The sequence below is a fragment of the Ammospiza caudacuta genome, chromosome 36 (genome assembly GCF_027887145.1).
Source record: "Ammospiza caudacuta isolate bAmmCau1 chromosome 36, bAmmCau1.pri, whole genome shotgun sequence".
In the NCBI taxonomy this organism is placed as follows: Eukaryota; Metazoa; Chordata; class Aves; order Passeriformes; family Passerellidae; genus Ammospiza; species Ammospiza caudacuta.
Window position 1 is genome coordinate 435,915 of NC_080628.1, and position 18,179 is coordinate 454,093.

Here is an 18,179-nt window from a genome sequence, read left to right on the forward strand (position 1 = left end):
TGGCGCCTACTGCAGCCGCCCAGGTACCCAAACCTGCCCAAAATACCCCAAAATTATTCCCAAAATACCCCCAAAAATACCCCCCAAACACTCCCAAAGTGTGTCAAAAACCCCATGCTCCAATCACCCCAAAATCCCCACAAACCACCCCAAAAATGCCCCTGAACCTCACCCAAGACCACCAAAATTCCCCCAGGACCCCCCAAATTCCATCCAGGAGTCCCCAAACCCCTCCAGGACCCCCCAACCACCCCCAAAATCCCCTGGGGACCCCCCAAATCCCCCAAAATCCCACCCAGGACCCCCCAAAATGCCCTGGGGACCCCCCAAAAATCCCAAAATCTCCCCCAGACAACGCCATCCCCATCAAGTCGTGGTTCAGCGACCCCGGGGACCCCCAAAACCTCCCTTAAAAAACCCCCAAATCTCCCCAAAATCCTCCCAGGACCCCCCAGAATCCCCTGGGGACCCCCAAAATCCCCCCCAGACAACTCCATCCCCATCAAATGGTGGTTCAGCGACCCCGGGGACCCCCAAAACCTCCCCTAAAAACCCCCAAATCCCAGCCAGGACCCCCCAGGACCCCCCAAAATCCCCAAATTTCCCCCCCAGACAACGCCATCCCCCATCAAGTTGTGGTTCAGGGACCTCCTGGACCCCCAAAACCTCCCCTAAAAAACCCCCAAATCCCATCCAGACCCCCCCAGGAGCCCCCAAAATCCCCCAATTTCCCCCCAGACAACGCCATCCCCATCAAGTCGTGGTTCAGGGACCCCGGGGACCCCCAAAACCTCCCCTAAAAACCCCCAAATCCCAGCCAGGACCCCCCAGATCCCATCCAGACCCCCTCAGGATCCCCCAAATCCCCTTCAGGACCCCCCAAAATCCCCCAATTTCCCCCCCAGACAACGCCATCCCCATCAAGTCGTGGTTCAGGGACCCCGGGGACCCCCAAAACCTCCCCTAAAAACCCCCAAATCCCAGCCAGGACCCCCCAGATCCCCCAAAATCCCCCAATTTCCCCCCAGACAACGCCATCCCCATCAAGTCGTGGTTCAGGGACCCCGGGGACCCCCAAAACCTCCCCTAAAAACCCCCAAATCCCATCCAGACCCCCCAGATCCCATCCAGACCCCCCCAGGAGCCCCCAAAATCCCCCAATTTCCCCCCCAGACAACGCCATCCCCATCAAGTCGTGGTTCAGGGACCCCGGGGACCCCCAAAACCTCCCCTAAAAACCCCCAAATCCCAGCCAGGACCCCCCAGATCCCATCCAGACCCCCCCAGGATCCCCCAAATCCCCTTCAGGACCCCCCAAAATCCCCCAATTTCCCCCCCAGACAACGCCATCCCCATCAAGTCGTGGTTCAGCGACCCCGGGGACACGGCGCTGCTCAACCTGCTGCCCATGCTGGACGCGCTCAGGTGGGCACGGGGGCATCTGGGGGGCATTTGGGGGGTCCTGGAGGGGATTTGGGGGGTCCTGGAGGGGGTTTGGGGAGATTGGAGGGGATTTTGGGGGATCCTGGAGGGGTTTGGGGGGGCAAATGGGGGGTCCTGGAGCAGATTTGAGGGGGATTTGGGGGGTCCTGGGGGGATTTGGGGGGTCCTGGAGAGGATTTGGGGAGGTCATGGAGCGGATTTGAGGGGGATTTGGGGGTCCTGGAGGGGTTTGGGTTAGAACTGGGGGGTCCTGGAGGGATTTGGGGGGGTCCTGGGGTGGAACTGGGGGGTCCTGGAGGGGTTTAGGGAGTCCTGGAGGGGTTTGGGGGGTAAATTGGGGGGTCCTGGAGGGGTTTTGGGGGGGATTTGGGGGTTCCTGGGGGGGGTTCTGGAAGGATCTGGGGTAAAATCAGGGGGTCCTGGAGGGGTCTGGGGTGGATCTGGGGGGTCCTGGGGGTGATTTGGGGGGTCCTGGAGGGGATTTGGGGAGATTGGAGGAGTTTTAGGGGGTCTGGGGTGATTTGGGGGGGTCTTGGGGGGATTTGAGGGGGATTTGGGGGGTCCTGGAGGGGAACTGGGGAGGATTTGGGGGGTCCTGGGGGGGTCTGGGGGAAGATTCGGGTGGTCCTTGTGGATCTCTTTGGGTTTGGGTGGGATCTGGGAGGATTTTGGGGTACCCTGGGGAGGATTTTGGGTTTTTTCCCCCGTGTTTTGGGATTCTTCCTGCACCCATTATGGGTTCCCCCCCCCCCACCATTATTCCCATTTAGGGTGGGGGTCTCAGCTTTGCCTCCCCCCTCCCCAAATTCAGGTTCACGGCCGACGTTCGCTCCGTGCTGAGCCGCAACCTCCACCAGCACCGCCTGTGGTGACCCCGGAGCCCCCCGGGACCCCCGGGACCCCCACACGGGGACCCCCAAACGGGGACCCCCCAAACGGGACCCCCGGACCCCCCTTTTTTGGGGGGGGGGGGTGGGGTGGATGGGGATGGCCCCTCCCCCACGGGGACAGTGCCAGCACCGAGGGGACCCCCGGGACACCCCCCCCCAGCCCCCCCAATCCCGGGACCCCCCCCAATTCCGGGATGGGACCCCCGGGCCGGACTCTGCGCCCCCCCCCTCATTTTCTGGGGGGGAGGGGTTGTGTGGGGGGGGGGGGGGGGAATATTGAATTTTGGGGAGGGGGGGGGATGGGTTTTGGCGCCCCTCCCCGACGTCCTCCCCCCCCACGTGCCTGAATTGGGGGGGGCTTAGGGGGGAGGGGCTTTGGGGGCCGCCCCTCCCCCTCTCCCGGACAGACGGACACTTGGGAGCCCCCCCCCCCCCCCCCCCCCCGTGTTTTTAAAAGCTCTTGGTCCCACTCGCGGCGTCTCTGTGGTTCCTGTGGCGCCCCCAGACTCATTTCGGGGTTTCTCGTGCCCCCCCAGACCCATTGGGGTCTTTGTTGCCCCCCAGCCCCATTTCGGGGGTCTCTTCGCGGGGTCCCCCCCCCCATTTGCATCCCACCATGGTTTCGTCCGCCTCAGCGCTTGCTCCGCCCCTTTCCCTTTGACCACGCCCCCTTCGGTAAACCGCGCCCCCGGCGTTGAGCACGTGGGTGGGTGACGTCATCGCGCGCGGCCCGCTCGCTTCGCGCTCCTCCCCCGTTACCGGGAGCCCTTCCCGGTTACCGGGAGCCGTTCGCCCGTCATGGAGTGCTGGGGGCAGCGCCGGGGCCCTTGAGAGGAACTGGGAGGGGACTGGGATGAACTGGGAGGGACTGAAAGAAACTGGGAGCCATTAGCGGTGAACTGGGACGAAATAGGAAAATTTAAGGAGAAACTGGGAACTCTCTTCGCCGTTACGCATGCGCGCTTTCAAAACCGCGCCTTCAAAGTTCCCCCTTTAAAGCACTGACCAATCAAAGCTCCGCTCTCACGTCCCGCCCTTTTTAAGCTCTGCCCCTTTGAGCATCGCCCAATCAAAACTTTGCGTCAGAGCCGCTCCTCCAGAAAGCCCCGCCCCATGGCAGCATTGTCCAATCACAATGAGTTGTGGTCAAGCCCCGCCCCGTGGGTCCCCACGCATGCCCCGTGAGGGCTCCAAGATGGCGGCGGCGGCGCCGGGAGGCGGCGGCTCCTGCGGGGGAGGAGCGGGGAGCGGGGGGGGCCCCGGGAGCGCCGGGAACGGCACCGCGAGCGCCGGGAACAACGGCGGCATGGAGGTGGATGGGGCAGGTAATGGGAGGGGCACCGGGAGCGGCGGAGGGAGCAACGGGAACGGTACCGGCAATGGCACCTGAATGGGGGAGATCGTGAGGGGAAAAAATCCAGAGAGGGAGCCTCAGAATTACTGGGAATGGCCTTGGTGTTAATGGGGGATGGGGCAGGGAACGGCGGGAGCGCCGGGAACGGCACCGGCTTTACCGAGAACTGTACCGGCAACGGCCCCGGGAATAACGGAACGGCACCGGGAATAACGGGAACGGCACCGGGATGGGGGAGATCGTGAGGGGAAAAAACTCAGGGGGAGCCCCAAAATCACCGGGAATGGCCCCAAGAGGACCAAAAATGGCCCCAAAATCCCCGGAACAGCCCCAGAGCCCGGGAACGGCACCGGGATGGGGGAGATGATCGTGAGGAGAAAAAACTCAGATGGAGCTTCAAAATCACCGGGAATGGCCCCAGAATTACCGGGAATCACCCCAAAATCCCCGGGAATGGGCCCAAACCCTGGGAATGGCCCTAATAATCCCAGGAATTGCCCCCAAAACCTCGAGAATGGCACCGGGAACGGCCCCAAACCTCTGGGAATGGCCCCAAAATCCCCGGAATTGCCCAGAAAAGCCCCAGGAATGGCCCCAAACCTCTGGCAATTCCCCCCAAAATTCCCCGGAATTCCCCAAAACCCCTCAGAATCCCCCAGAATTCCCGAATTTTCCGGAATTTTCGGTTGCAGGGGTGCCCCAGGTGATGGCCGGAGGAGTGACCGGCAGCGTGTCCGTGGAATTTTCCCCCAAAACCCCTTAAAATTCCCCTCAAAACCCCTCAAAATTTCCCCCAAACTGCCCAAAATTCCCCAGATTTCCCAGGAATTCCCCAGATTTCCCGGGAATTCCCGAATTTTCCGTTATTTTCCGTTGCAGGGGCGCCGCAGGTGATGGCCGGAGGAGTGACCGGCAGCGTGTCCGTGGCCCTGCACCCCCTGGTCATCCTCAACATCTCTGACCACTGGATCCGCCTGCGCTCCAGGAGGGACGCAACGGCCAGGGTGGGGCAGTGGTCCTGAAAATCCCCAAATTCTGCCCCAAAAATCCCCAAATTCTGCCCCAAAAATAGCCCAAATTCTGCCCCAAAACCAACCCAAATTCTGCTCCAAAACCAGCCCAAAAATACCAAATTCTGCCCCAAAAATCCCCAAATTCTGCCCCAAAAATATCCCAAATTCTGCCCCCCAAACAGCCCAAATTGCACCCCAAATTTACCCCAAAAATAGCCCAAATTCTGCCCCCCAAACAGCCCAAAAAATTTTAAATTCTGCCCAAAAAACAGCTCAAATTCTGCCCCAAATTCATCCAAAATTCTACCCCGAAAATAGCCCAAAAAAAATCCCAAATTCTGCCCCAAAACCAGCCAAAAAAGTTGTAAATTCTGCCCCCAAAGTAGCCCAAATTCTGCCCCAAAAATAGCCCAATTTCCATCCCAAATTCCTCTCCAAAACACCTCAAATTCCACCCCAGATCCATCCCAAGTTCTGCCTCAAGTCCAGCCAAAAGGATTCCAAACTCCACCTCAAATCCCACCCCAAATCCACCCCAAAACCATTCCAAAATTCCATCCCAAATCCACCCCAAACCATCTCAAATTCATCCCAAATTCCTCCCAAATCCACTCCCAAACCAACCCAGATTCCATCTTAAATCCATCCCAAACTCTGCCCCAAATCCATCCCGAATTCCACCCTAAATCCACCCCAAAAACTCACCAAATGCCACCCCAAATCCACCCCAGTTCCCACCCAAAATCCCCACCCCAAAACCCCCTCAAATCCACCCCAACAAATTCCACCTGAAATCCATCAAAGATTCCACCTTAAATTCACCCCAAATCCATCCGGAATTCTGCGCCAAATCCGCTCCAATTCCCACCCAAAGTCCCACCCCAAATCCCCCTCAAACCCCTCCAGGACCCCCCAAACCTCCCCAGACCCCAATTTCCCCCCTCAGGACCCCCCAAATCCCCCTCAAACCCCTCCAGGACCCCTAAACTTCCCCAGGACTCCCCAAAACCTCCCCAAAATCCCTCCAGGACCCCCCAAATCCCCCCAGGACTGAGCAAATCCTCCTCAAATCCCCCCTGGGACCCCCAAAATCTCCCCCAAACCCCTCTGGGACCCCCCAAACCCCTTGAGGACCCCCCAGTTTTGGTGTTGCAGTGATGGGGGCGCTGATGGGGCGCCAGGAGGGCAGGAACGTCGAGGTGATGAACTCCTTCTGGCCCCTGCAGGACCCCCCAAATCCCCCCAAAACCCCTTCAGGACCCCCCAAATCACCCCTGGGACCCCCCAAATCTCCCCCAAACCCCTCTGGGACCCCCCAAACTCTTTAAGGATCCCCCCAGTTTCGGTGTTGCAGTGATGGGGGCGCTCATTGGGCACCAGGAGGGCAGGAACGTCGAGGTGATGAACTCCTTCTGGCCCCTGCAGGACCCCCCAAATCCCCCCAAAACCCCTTCAGGACCCCCCAAATCACCCCTGGGACCCCCCAAATCTCCCCCAAACCCCTCTGGGACCCCCCAAACTCTTTAAGGACCCCCCAGTTTCAGTGTTGCAGTGATGGGGGCGCTCATTGGGCACCAGGAGGGCAGGAACGTCGAGGTGATGAACTCCTTCTGGCCCCTGCAGGACCCCCCAAATCCCCCCAAAACACCCCCAGATCCCTCTGGGACCCCCCAAACCCCTCTGGGACCCCCCAAACCCCTCTGGGACCCCCCAAACTCCGTTTTCCCCCCGTTGCAGTGGTCGGGGCGCTGATGGGGCGCCAGGAGGGCCGGAACATCGAGGTGATGAACTTCTGGCCCCTCCAGGACCCCCCAAATCCCCCCCAAATCACCCCCAAATCACCCCCAAACCCCTCTGGGACCCCTCAAACCCTCTCAGGACCCCCCAAAGCCCTTGAGGACCCCCCAGTTTTGGTGTTTCAGTGATCGGGGCGCTGATCGGGCGCCAGGAGGGCCGGAACATCGAGGTGATGAACTCCTTCGAGCTGCTGGCCCACGGCTCGGGGGGAACCCTGCTCATCGACAAGGAGTACTACTACACCAAGGAGGAGCAGTGTGAGGGCGCTGGGGACAGTTCTGGGGCTTTTGCCACATTTGGGGGGTTTAGAGGGGGTTTTGGGGGGTTTAGAGGGGGTTTTGGGGGGGTTTAGAGGGGGTTTGGGGGGTTCAGAGGGGATGTTGGGGGGTTTAGAGGGGGTTTGGGGGGTTTAGAGGGGGTTTGGGGGGTTTAGAGGGGGTTTTGGGGGGTTTAGAGGGGATTTGGGGGGTTTAGAGGGGGTTTTGGGGGGTTTAGAGGGGGTTGAGGGGCATTTGAGGGGGTTTGGGGGGTGTAGAGGGGGTTTGGGGGGTTCAGAGGGGATGTTGGGGGGTTTAGAGGGGGTTTGGGGGGTTCAGAGGGGATGTTGGGGGGTTTAGAGGGGGTTTTGGGGGTTCAGAGGGGATTTGGGGGGTTTAGAGGGGGTTTGGGGGGTTTAGAGGGGGTTTGGGGGGTTTAGAGGGGGTTTTGGGGGGTTTAGAGGGGATTTGGGGGGTTTAGAGGGGGTTTGGGAGGTGTAGAGGGGTGTTTGGGGGTTCAGAGGGGGGTTTGGGGGGTTTAGAGGGGATGTTGGGGGGTTTAGAGGGGGTTTGGGGGGTTTAGAGGGGGTTTGGGGGTTTAGAGGGGGTTTTGGGGGGTTTCGGGGGTATTTGGGAGCCCTGCTCATCGACAAGGAGTACTACTACACCGAGGAGGAGCAGTGTAAAGGGGGAAATTGGGGATTTTGGGGGAAATTCTGGGGATTTTGGGAATTTGGGGGGTTTAGAGGGGATTTTGGGGGGTTTAGAGGGGATTTTGGGGGGTTTAGAGGGGTTTTGGGGGATTTAGAGGGGGTTTGGGGGGTTTCGGGGGCATTTGGGAGCCCTGCCCATCAACAAGGAGGAGGAGTGCTACACCGAGGAGGAGCAGTGTGAGTGGATTTTGGGGATTTTGGGGAGAATTCTGGGGATTTTGGGAGGTTTAGAGGGTATTGGAGAGGATTTGGGGAGTTTCAAGACGATTTTGGGGAGTTTTGGAGGGGATTTAGAGAGGATTTTTGGTGATTTGCGGGGGATTTTGGAGGGGTTTTTGGTGGTTTCGAGGGGATTTTTGGCACTTCTGGGGGGATTTTGGGGTTCCTGGGGCTCCCCAATTTTGGGTTTTTGCCCCCCCAGTCAAGCAGGTGTTCAAGGACCTGGAGTTGCTGGGTTTTGGGGTTCCTGGGGTGGATTTTGTGCGGGATTTTGGGGTTCCTGATGTAATTTTAGGGTTCCTGGGATGGATTTTGGGTAATTTTGGGGTCCCCAGTTTTGGTTTCCCCCGAGTCAAGCAGGTGTTCAAGGACCTGGAGTTGCTGGGTTTTGGGGATTTTGGGGTTCCTGGGGTGGATTTTGAGCTGGGTTTTGGGGATTTTGGGTTCATGCTGTAATGTTGGGGTCCCCAATTCCGGGTTCCCCCAGTCAAGCAGGTGTTCAAGGACCTGGAGTTGCTGGGTTTTGGGGATTTTGGGGTTCCTGGGGTGGATTTTGAGCTGGATTTTGGGGATTTTGGGGATTTGGGGTTCCTGCTGTAACGTTGGGGATTTTGGGGTTCCCCCAGTCAAGCAGGTGTTCAAGGACCTGGAGTTGCTGGGTTTTGGGGATTTTGGGGTTCCTGGGGTGGATTTTGAGCTGGATTTTGGGGATTTTGGGGATTTTGAGCTGGATTTTGGGGATTTTGAGCTGGATTTTGGGGATTTTGGGGATTTTGAGCTGGATTTTGGGGATTTTGAGCTGGATTTTGGGGATTTTGGGGATTTTGAGCTGGGTTTTGGGGATTTTGGGGATTTGGGGTTCCTGCTGTAACGTGGGGATTTTGGGGTTCCCCCAGTCAAGCAGGTGTTCAAGGAGCTGGAGTTCCTGGGCTGGTACACCACGGGGGGACCCCCCGAGCCCGCCGACATCCACGTGCACAAACAGGTCCGGCCTGGGGGGCTTGGGGGCATTTGGGGGCATTCGAGGGGATTTTGGGGGGATTTTGGGGGAATTTGGGGATTTTGGGGGGATTTTGGGGATTGTGGGGGATTTTGGGGGGAATTTGAGGGGATTTTGGGGGGGCATTTTGGGCATTGTGGGAGGTTTTGGGGGCATTTGGGGATTGTGGGAGGTTTTGGGGGCATTTTGGGGGGGAATTCGAGGGGATTTTGGGGGGATTTTGGGGGAATTTGGGGATTTTGGGGGGATTTTGGGGATTGTGGGGGATTTTGGGGGGAATTTGAGGGGATTTTTGGGGGCATTTTGGGCATTGTGGGAGGTTTTGGGGGGATTTTGGGGGGGAATTCGAGGGGATTTTTGGGGGGATTTTGGGGGAATTTGGGAGGATTTGAGGCGATTATGGGGGAGATTCGAGGGGATTTTGGGGGCATTTTGGGGATTTGGGGATTTTGGGGGGATTTTGGGGATTGTGGGAGGTTTAGGGGGCATTTTAGGGGAATTTGGGAGGTTTTGGGTGCATTTGGGGATTGTGGGAGGTTTTGGGGGGATTTGGGGATTGTGGGGGGATTGTGGGGGAATTTGGGAGGTTTTGGGGGCATTGTGGGGGTTGTGGGGGTTTTGGGGGGATTTGGGGATTGTGGGAGGTTTTGGGGGGATTTTGGGGGGGATTTGGGAGGATTTGAGGCAATTATGGGGGAGATTTGAGGGGATTTTGGGGGGCATTTTGGGGGGATTTGGGAATCCTGGAGAAAACTTGGGGGAATTTTGGGGGGATTTGAGGGGGTTTTGGGGGGATTTCAGCGATTTTTGAGGGGATTTTGGGGAATTTGGGAGGATTTTGGGGGGACTGTGGAGAATTTTGGGGCAGTTTTTGGGAATTGAGGGGGTTTGCAGGGGTTTAGGGGGAATTTGGGAGTGTCTTGGAAAGGATTTGGGGCATTTGGGGGGAATTTGGGGCTGTCTTGAGATTTTGGGGAAACTTGGGAGGATTTGGGGGGAAGTTTAGGAGATTTGGGGGAATTTGGGGGGCATTGTGACAGATTTGGGGGGGATATTGGGGAATTGTGGGGGTTTGAGGGGTTTTGGGGAATTTGAGGGAGTTTTGGGGTCCTGGGAAGGATTTGGGGGAATTTTGGGGTGATTTGAGAGGATTTTAGGGGAACTTCTGATATTTTAGGGATATTTGAAGATATTTCAACCCAGTTTAATTGAACTTTTTCTCCACTTTTGGTCATTTTCCCCCCATTTCCATCTCAATTTCACTTTTTCTCAATTTTCTGCAATATTTCCACACTCCCCTCTTCACTTTGGGACAATTTTAGGATTTTTTTTTTTATTTTCTCACCCCAAAAATGTGAATTTTCCCCCTCAGGTGTGTGAGATCATCGAGAGCCCCCTGTTCCTGAAGCTCAACCCCATGACCAAGCACACTGACGTGAGTTTGGGGCAAAAACCCCAATTTTTGGGTAAAACCCCTCAAATTTGGGTAAAAATCCTCAAATTTTGGGAAAAAAACCCCAAATTTTGGGAAAAGAACCAATTTGGGAAAAAAAGCCCAATTTTTGGATAAAAACCCCCAATTTTTGTTAAAAACCCCCAAATTTTGGTAAAAAACCCTCAAATTTTGGTAGAAAACCTCCACATTTGGGAGAAAAACCCCAAATTTTGGTACAAAACCCCCCAAATTTGGGGTTAAAAAACCCCCAAATTTTGCTTTAAAAACCCCCAAATTCTGTTTAAAAGCCCCCAAATTTTGGGAAAAAACCCCCAAATTTAGGGAAAATCCTCAATTTTTGGGGTTTTCCTGAATTTTGGGCCCCAAGTTTTTGCTCTCCGCCCTCAGCTCCCCGTGAGCGTCTTCGAGTCCGTGATCGACATCATCAACGGGGAGGTGAGCTTGGGGAGATTTGGGGTTTTTAGGGGAATTTTGGGGGAATTTTGGGGGAATTTGGGGAATCTTGGGGATTTTGGGGGGGTTTGGGGAAAATTTGGGGGATTTTTGGGGAAATTTAGGGGATTTTTGGGGGGTTTGGGTGGAAAATTTGGGTGAATTTGGGGAAATTTGGGGCTTTTGGGAGGAAATTTAGAGGATTTGGGGAAAATTTAGGAGATTTTGGGAAAATGTAGGGGATTTTTGGGGAGAATTTGGGGGATTTGGAGCCTTTCCCAGCCCCGGTATCCCCCAGGATTTTTTGGGGTTACCCTGTGGGACCTTGGGAGAACTTTGGGACAATTTTGGGACAATTTTGGGACAACTTTGGGAACAATTTTGGGACTATTTGGGGACAATTTTGTGCCATTCTGGGACCATTTTGGGGCCATTTTGGGGCCATTTTAGGACAACTTTGGGACCATTTTGGGACACTTTTGAGGTCGTTTTGGGGCCGTTTTTTGGGCGATTTTGGTCCCATTTTGGGGCCGTTTTGAGCCTTTCCCAGCCCCGTTTTCCCCCGGGGTTTTTCGGGGTGGCCCCGTGGGATCTGGGGGTGCTTTTGGGGCCGTTTTGGGGCCGTTTTGGGGCCGTTTTGTGCCGTTTCTGTGCCCCCAGGCCACGATGCTGTTTGCCGAGCTGCCCTACACGCTGGCCACCGAGGAGGCCGAGAGGATCGGGGTGGATCACGTGGCCAGGATGACGGCCACGGGGGGAGGGGAGAACAGCACGGGTGAGCCCCGAAATCAGCACGATTCACACCAAAATCCACACCAAAAACTGCCCTGAAATCCCCGGGATTCACCCCAAAATCCACACCAAAAACTGCCCCAAAAACCCCGGGATTCACCCCAAAAACTGCCCCGAAATCCCCGGGATTCACCCCAAAATCCACACCAAAAACTGCCCCAAAACCACCGGGATTCACCCCAAAATCCACACCAAAAACTGCCCCAAAATCCCTGGGATTCACCCCAAAAACCTGCCCCAAAACCTGTCTCAAAAATACCTCAAAACCCACCCCAAAATCCGCCCCAAAGCCCCTGGAATTCAGCCCCAAACCTGCCTCAAAATCCCTGGGATTCACCCCAAACCCTGCCCCAAACCCCCCGAGATTCGTCCTAAAATCTGCCCCAAAATTCACTCCAAAATGTGGCCCAAAAGCCCCAGAGTTCGCCCCAAAATCCACCCCAAAAATCCCTCAAAAACCCAGCCCAAAATCCACGACAAAATCTGCCCCAAAGCCCCTGGAATTCAGCCCAAAATCTACCCCAAAGTCCACCCCAAAATTCCATGGAATTCAGCCCCAAATCTACCCCAAATCCATCTCAAAACCACCTCAAATCCTCCCCCATATCCCGCCCCAAAACCCCTGGGATTCACCCCAAAACCTCCAGCTTGAACCCCAAAATCTACCCCGGGGTGTGCCCCAAACCCACCCCAAAAGCCCGAGGACGCACCCCAAAATGGGCCCCAAAATCCACCCCAAACCCCTGAGGATTCACCCCAAAATGGGCCCCAAAATCCACCCCAAACCCCTGAGGATTCACCCCAAAATGTGCCCCAAAATCCACCCCAAACCCCTGAGGATTCACCCCAAAATGTGCCCCAAAATCCACCCCAAACCCCTGAGGATTCACCCCAAAATGGGCCCCAAACCCCCCCCAAACCCCCGGGGTTCCCCCAAACCTCCCCTCGGGGTTTTCGCCTCCGCAAACCCCAAAATCGCCCAAATTCCCCCCGAAAGTGCTCGAGCACCTGAGAGCCCAGCACAGCCCTGGGGGGATGGGGTGGGGAATTTGGGGCTTTTTGGGATTTTGGGGAATTTGGGGCTTTTTGGGATTTTGGGGAATTTTTTGGGGCTTTTTGGGATTTTGGGGAATTTTTTGGGTTGGATCTGGGTTTTTTCTGGATTTTGGGGATTTTTTGGGGGGTTTTTTGGGGTGGATTTTTGGGGCTTTTTGGGGCAATTTTGGGGGTTTTGGGGTGGATTTTTGGGGGAAATTTTGGGGCTTTGGGGTGGATTTTCGGGGTGGATTTGGGTTTTTTTAATAAAATTTTTGGGGATTTTTGGGGTGGGATTTTGGGGTTTGAGGAGAATTTTGGGGCTATTGGGGTGGATTTTGGGGGTGGATTTGGGGATTTTTTAATAAATTTTTTTGGCATTTTTGGGGTGGGATTTTTGGGGTTTTTGGGGGTTGATTTTGGGTCCTTTTGGGGAGAATTTTTGGGGTGGGTTTGGAGTTTTTTAATAAATTTTTTGGGGATTTTTGGGGTGGATTTTTGGGGGTAATTTTGGGGGTTTTGGGGTGGATTTTTGGGGGTAATTTTGAGATGGGATTTTGGGTTTGTTTGAGGAGAATTTTGGGGCTATTGGGGTGGATATTTGGGGTGGATTTGGGGATTTTTAATAATTTTTTTTGGATTTTTGGGGTTTTTGGGGGTTGATTTTGGGGTCCTTTTGGGGGGGATTTTTGGGGTGGGTTTGGGTTTTTTTTGGTGGAGTTTTTTGGGGGTTCTTGGGGGGAATTTTGAGATGGGATTTTGGGGCTTTTGGGGTGGGTCTTTTTGGGGTTTTTGGCGTGGATTTTTGAGGTGAATTTTTGGGGGTTTTGGGGTGAATTTTGGGGTTTTTGGGGTGGACTTTTAGGGTTTTTTGGGGTAGATTTTTTTGGTTTTTTGGGGTGAATTTTTGGGGTTTTTTGGGGTGGATTTTTGGGGTGGATTTTTGGGGTTTTTTGGTGTGAATTATTGGGGGTTTTAGGGGTGGATTTTTGGGGCTTTTTGGGGTGGATTTTTGGGGTTTTTGGGGTGGATTTTGGGGGAATTTTGAGATGGGAATTTGGGGTTTTTTGAGGAGAATTTTGGGGCTGTTGGGGAGGATTTTTGGGGTGGATTTGGGGTTTTTTTGGTGTTTTTTGGGGGAATTTTGAGATGGGATTTTGGGGCCTTTTGGGGTGTTTTTTTTGGGGGCATTTTTGGAGGTTTTGGGGTGAATTTTTGGTGGTTTTGGGGTGGATTTTTGGGGGTAATTTTGGGGTTTTTTTTGGGGTGGATTTTTGGGGAGCGATTTTGGGGCCCTTTTGCAGAGGATTTTGGGGGTTTCGGGAAGGTTTTCTTGGGCAGGATTTGGGTTTTTTAGCGGAGATTTTTTTTGGTGTTTTTGGGGGGAAGTTTGGGGGTTTTGGGGTGGATTTTTGGCGTTTTTCCACGGATTTTTTGGGGGTTTTTTGGGCCTTTCATTCTGCCGCGCTTTCCTCGGGGATTTGGCCGTTCCCGAGCCCCCGAAATGCCCCAAAATGTCCCGAACTGCCCCGCAGTGGCGGAGCACCTGATCGCCCAGCACAGCGCCATCAAGATGCTGCACAGCCGCGTGCGCCTCATCCTGGAGTACGTGCGGGCCGCCGAGGCCGGTGAGCTCGGGGCAAAATCCCCAATTTGGGCTTTTCCAGCCCGGGGGGCCGGAGCCTCTGGAAACCACCTGAACTTTGGGGCTTTTCCCTGAATTTTCTGGCGTTTTTTACCAAATTTTTGGGTTTTTCCCTAAACCCTGAGGGGGGGTCCGGAGCCTCTGCAAATCACCAGAACTTTGGGGATTTCCCTGAATTTTCTGGGTTTTTTACCAAATTTTTGGTTTGTTTTTTTTTTTTCTCCCCCACAGATTTCAGGGGTTTTCTCAAAGTTTTGTGGTTTTCTCCAAATTTCAGGGATTTCCCCCAAATTTTGGGGTTTTTCCCTAAACCCTGGGGGGGGGGGGGGGTTCAGGGTCTCTGCAAATCACCAGAATTTTGGGGGATTTTTCCCTGAATTTTCAGGGAGTTTTTAGCCAATTTCTGGGTTTGTTTTTTTTTTTTTTTTTTTTTGTTACAGATTCCAGGGGTTTTTCCCCAAAATTTGTGATTTTTCCCAAATTTCAGCGATTTCCCTCAAAATTTTGGGGTTTTCCCACAATTTTTAAGGGGCCTGGGGTCTCTGGGAGGGACCTGGAGAGGTTCAGGGGGTCCTGGGTTGGATTTGGGGGGTCTTGGGTTGATTTTGGGGGTCCCTGTCCCCAAATTTTGGGACTTTTTGGGATTGAACATTCTTGGTTAATTTTTTTGGGTATTTTGATGGATTTTGGGGGGTTTGGGCTCATTTTAGGGCTCCTGATCCCAATTCTGGAAGCTCCTCATGCCCTTGATCCATTTTGGGCTCCCTGCCCCCAAATTTTGGGTTTTTTTGGGGGGTCCTCGACCCCAAATTTTGTGGGAATCCTTGGGAGTCCTGAGGAGATTTTGGGCTGTTCTGAGCTATTTTTGGGGGGGGATTTTTGGGTTTTTTGGGGTCTCTGATTAATTTTGAGTTGTCTCTGACCCCAAATTTTGGGTTTTTGCCCCACATTTGGGGTTTCAGGGGAGGTTCCCTTCAACCACGAGATCCTGCGCGAGGCCTGCGCCCTCTGCCACTGCCTGCCCGTGCTCAGCACCGACAAGTTCAAAACCGACTTCTACGACGTGAGGGGCCCCAGAATCCCCCAGATCCACCCCAAAATGCGCCCCAAAACCCGCCCCAAAATCCACCCCAAAATCAGCACCAAAATCCCCCCAATCCAACCCAAAACCTGCATCAAATGCACCCCAAAATCCCCAGATCCACCCCTAAATCCAACCCAAAACCCCCCTCAAAACCCTCCTCAGGATCCACCCAAAATCAACCCCAAAATCCCCCACATCCAACCCAAAACCTGCCCCAAACTCACATCAAAATCTGCCCCAAATCCCACCCCAAATCAACCCCAAAAACCACATCAAAATCCATCCCAAATCCACACAAAGTCTTGTCCAAAATCCGCCCCAAACCACCCAAAATCCTCCCCAAATCCCGCCCCAAACCCACCTAAAATCCACCCAAATTCCACCCCGAATCCACACAAAATCCTGCCCCAAAATCAACCCCAAACCAACCCCAAAATCCCCCCGAAACCCAGCCCAAAATCAGCCCCAAACCCACCCCAAATCCACCTAAAATCCGCCCAAATCCCACCCCTAATATACCCCAAGTTCACCTCAAATCCACCCCAAAATCCACCTGGAACCCGCCTAAAAATCTGCCCCAAATCAACCTAAAATCCTCCCCAAATCCTCCCCAAATCCTCCCCAAATCCCAAATCTCCAAACCCCCCCAGGGAGCCCCAAAACCTCCGGGATTTTTCGGATTTTCCCCCAAAATCCCGGATTTTCCCCCCAGCAATGCAACGACGTGGGGCTCATGGCGTACCTGGGCACCATCACCAAGACCTGCAACACCATGAACCAGTTTGTGAACAAATTCAACGTTCTGTACGACCGCCAGGGCATCGGGCGCCGCATGCGCGGCCTCTTCTTCTGAACCCGCCCAAAAATGGCCCAAAAACGGCTCAAAAATCGCCCCAAAAACGGCACCAAAAATGACTCAAATACACCCAAAAAATGGCCCAAAAAATGCTCCAAAATTGCCCCAAAAACGGCACCCAAAATGGCCCAAATCCACCCAAAAAATGGCCCAAAAACGGCTCAAAAATTGCCCCAAAAACGGCACCAAAACTGCCCCAAATCCACCCAAAAAATGGCCCAAAAACGGCTCAAAAATCGCCCCAAAAACGGCACCAAAACTGCCCCAAATCCACCCAAAAAATGGCCCAAAAGCTGCTCAAAAATCGCCCCAAAAATGGAACCAAAAATGATTCAAATACACCCGAAAACCACCCCAAAAACGGCACCAAAAATGGCCCAAATCCACTCAAAAAATGGCCCAAAAACTGCTCAAAAATCGCCCCAAAAACAGCATCAAAAACTGCCCCAAAACTGTCTCAAATCCACCCAAGAACGGCTCAAAAATTGCCCAAAAAATGGCACCAAAAATGACTCAAATCCACCCAAATTAATGGCCCAAAATCGCTCCAGAAAGGGCTCAAAAATCACTCCAAAAACAGCTCAAAAATTGCCCCAAATTGCCTCAAAATTGGCACCAAAAAATGCCCCAGATCACTCCAAAAAAAAGACCCAAAACTGCCCCAAAATCACCCCGAAAAACACCCCAAAAATCCTCCAAAATTGCCCCAAAAAGGCACCAAAAATGACTCAAATCCACCCAAAAAATGGCCCCAAAACGGCTCAAAAATCGCCCCAAAAAGGGCACCAAAAATGACTCAAATCCACCCAAAAATGGCCTAAAATCGCTCACAAAATGGCTGCAAAATTGCCTAAAAAAACTGCTCAAAAATTGCCCCAAAAGCAGCATCAAAAACTGCCTCAAGTCACCCCAAAAAACTGCTCAAAAATCGCCCCAAAAAACACCCCAAAAACTGCTCAAAAATCGCTCCAGAAACTGCTCAAAACGGCACCAAAAACTGCCCCAGGTCCCCCCAAAAACTGCCTGAAATGGCCCCAAAAACTGCTGCAAATATTACCCCAAAAACGGCACCAAATCACCCCAAAAACTGCTGCAAATATTACCCCAAAAACGGCACCAAATCACCCCAAAAAGCGCCTCAGAATCACCCCAAAAACTGCTCAAAAACCACTCAAAAACTGCTCAAAAACCGCCCCAAATCACCCCAAAAAGCGCCCCCAAAATTGCCCCAAATCTGCCCCGGAATTCATCCCAGAACTGCCCCAAGTCACCCCAAAGAAAGGCCCCAAAACCGCCCTAAATAACCCCAAAAACTGCCCTAAAGTCACCCCAGAAAACGCCCCAAATCACCCCTAAAACCACTCCAAAATTGCCCCAAAAACCTCTCAAAAAATCACCCCAAATTGTCCCAAAATTCACCCCAAAAACTGCCTCAGAATCACCCCAAAACCCACCTCAAATCACCCCAAAAATTGCTCCAAACGTCACCCCACTTCATCCCAAAAATGCCCAAAATTCACCCCAAAAACTCTCCCCAAAAAACACTGCAAAAGCACCCCAAAATCCACCCCAAGTTACCAAAAAAAAGGCCCCAAAACTGCCCCAAATCACCCCAAAAATCCCCCACAGTCACCCCAGAAACTGCCCCAAAACTGCCCAAATTCACCCCAAAATTGCCCCGAAATTTGGGGTCCCCCCTGGCCTGGCGGTGCCTCTCAGTTTTCGGAGAGTTTGGGGCAATAAAATTGGGTTTAAAAGAGGAATTTTGGGGGTTTTTGGAGCCTTTTTTGGGGTTTGGGAACCCCAAATTATCCCCAGGAAATTGGGGAAAATTCCCAGGATTTGGGGGGCCTGGATTTTGGGTCAATAAAGTTGAGTTTAAGATGGAAAAAAATTGAATTTTTGTGGGTTTTTTTGAGGAGGAAAAAGGGAGGGAAGGGCACTCCAGGAACCCCAAAAATGTTGGATTCACCCCAAAACATCTGGGGACCCCAATTTTGGAGGATTTGGGGCTGGTTTGCTCAGTAAACGGAATTTAAGGTGGAATTTTGGGTCTGTTTTGGTGGGAAAAGGGAATTTGGGGGGAAATTTGGGGCTTTTTGGCTTAAAGGAGGAAGGAGAACAAATAAACAGTCCAAACTTGATAAATTTTAATATTTTTTTATTGATAAAAATCCATTTATTGCTACAAAA

The 18,179-nt window shown here is 53.5% G+C and overlaps 2 protein-coding genes across 2 annotated transcripts in view; both read left to right on the top strand.

The window, feature by feature from the left end:
• CTDNEP1 (CTD nuclear envelope phosphatase 1) overlaps positions 1 to 2,737 on the top strand; it is an 11,823-nt gene extending 9,086 nt beyond the window's left edge. Inside the window, exons 7-8 of the mRNA XM_058823000.1 lie at positions 1,341 to 1,425; positions 2,255 to 2,737. Coding sequence (XP_058678983.1) covers positions 1,341 to 1,425; positions 2,255 to 2,315 — 146 coding nt within the window. The 3' untranslated portion in view covers positions 2,316 to 2,737. The remainder of the gene's footprint in view (positions 1 to 1,340; positions 1,426 to 2,254) is intronic.
• Positions 2,738 to 3,639: 902 nt separating this feature from the next.
• On the top strand, positions 3,640 to 17,868 carry COPS6 (COP9 signalosome subunit 6). Its single transcript, XM_058823001.1, is given in 11 exon segments — positions 3,640 to 3,658; positions 4,567 to 4,665; positions 4,668 to 4,691; positions 6,623 to 6,754; positions 8,583 to 8,671; positions 10,059 to 10,121; positions 10,530 to 10,577; positions 11,235 to 11,349; positions 13,937 to 14,029; positions 15,009 to 15,109; positions 15,843 to 17,868. Coding segments are annotated over 11 exon segments (924 nt in total). The 3' UTR covers positions 15,984 to 17,868.
• The last annotated feature ends 311 nt before the right edge of the window (positions 17,869 to 18,179 follow it).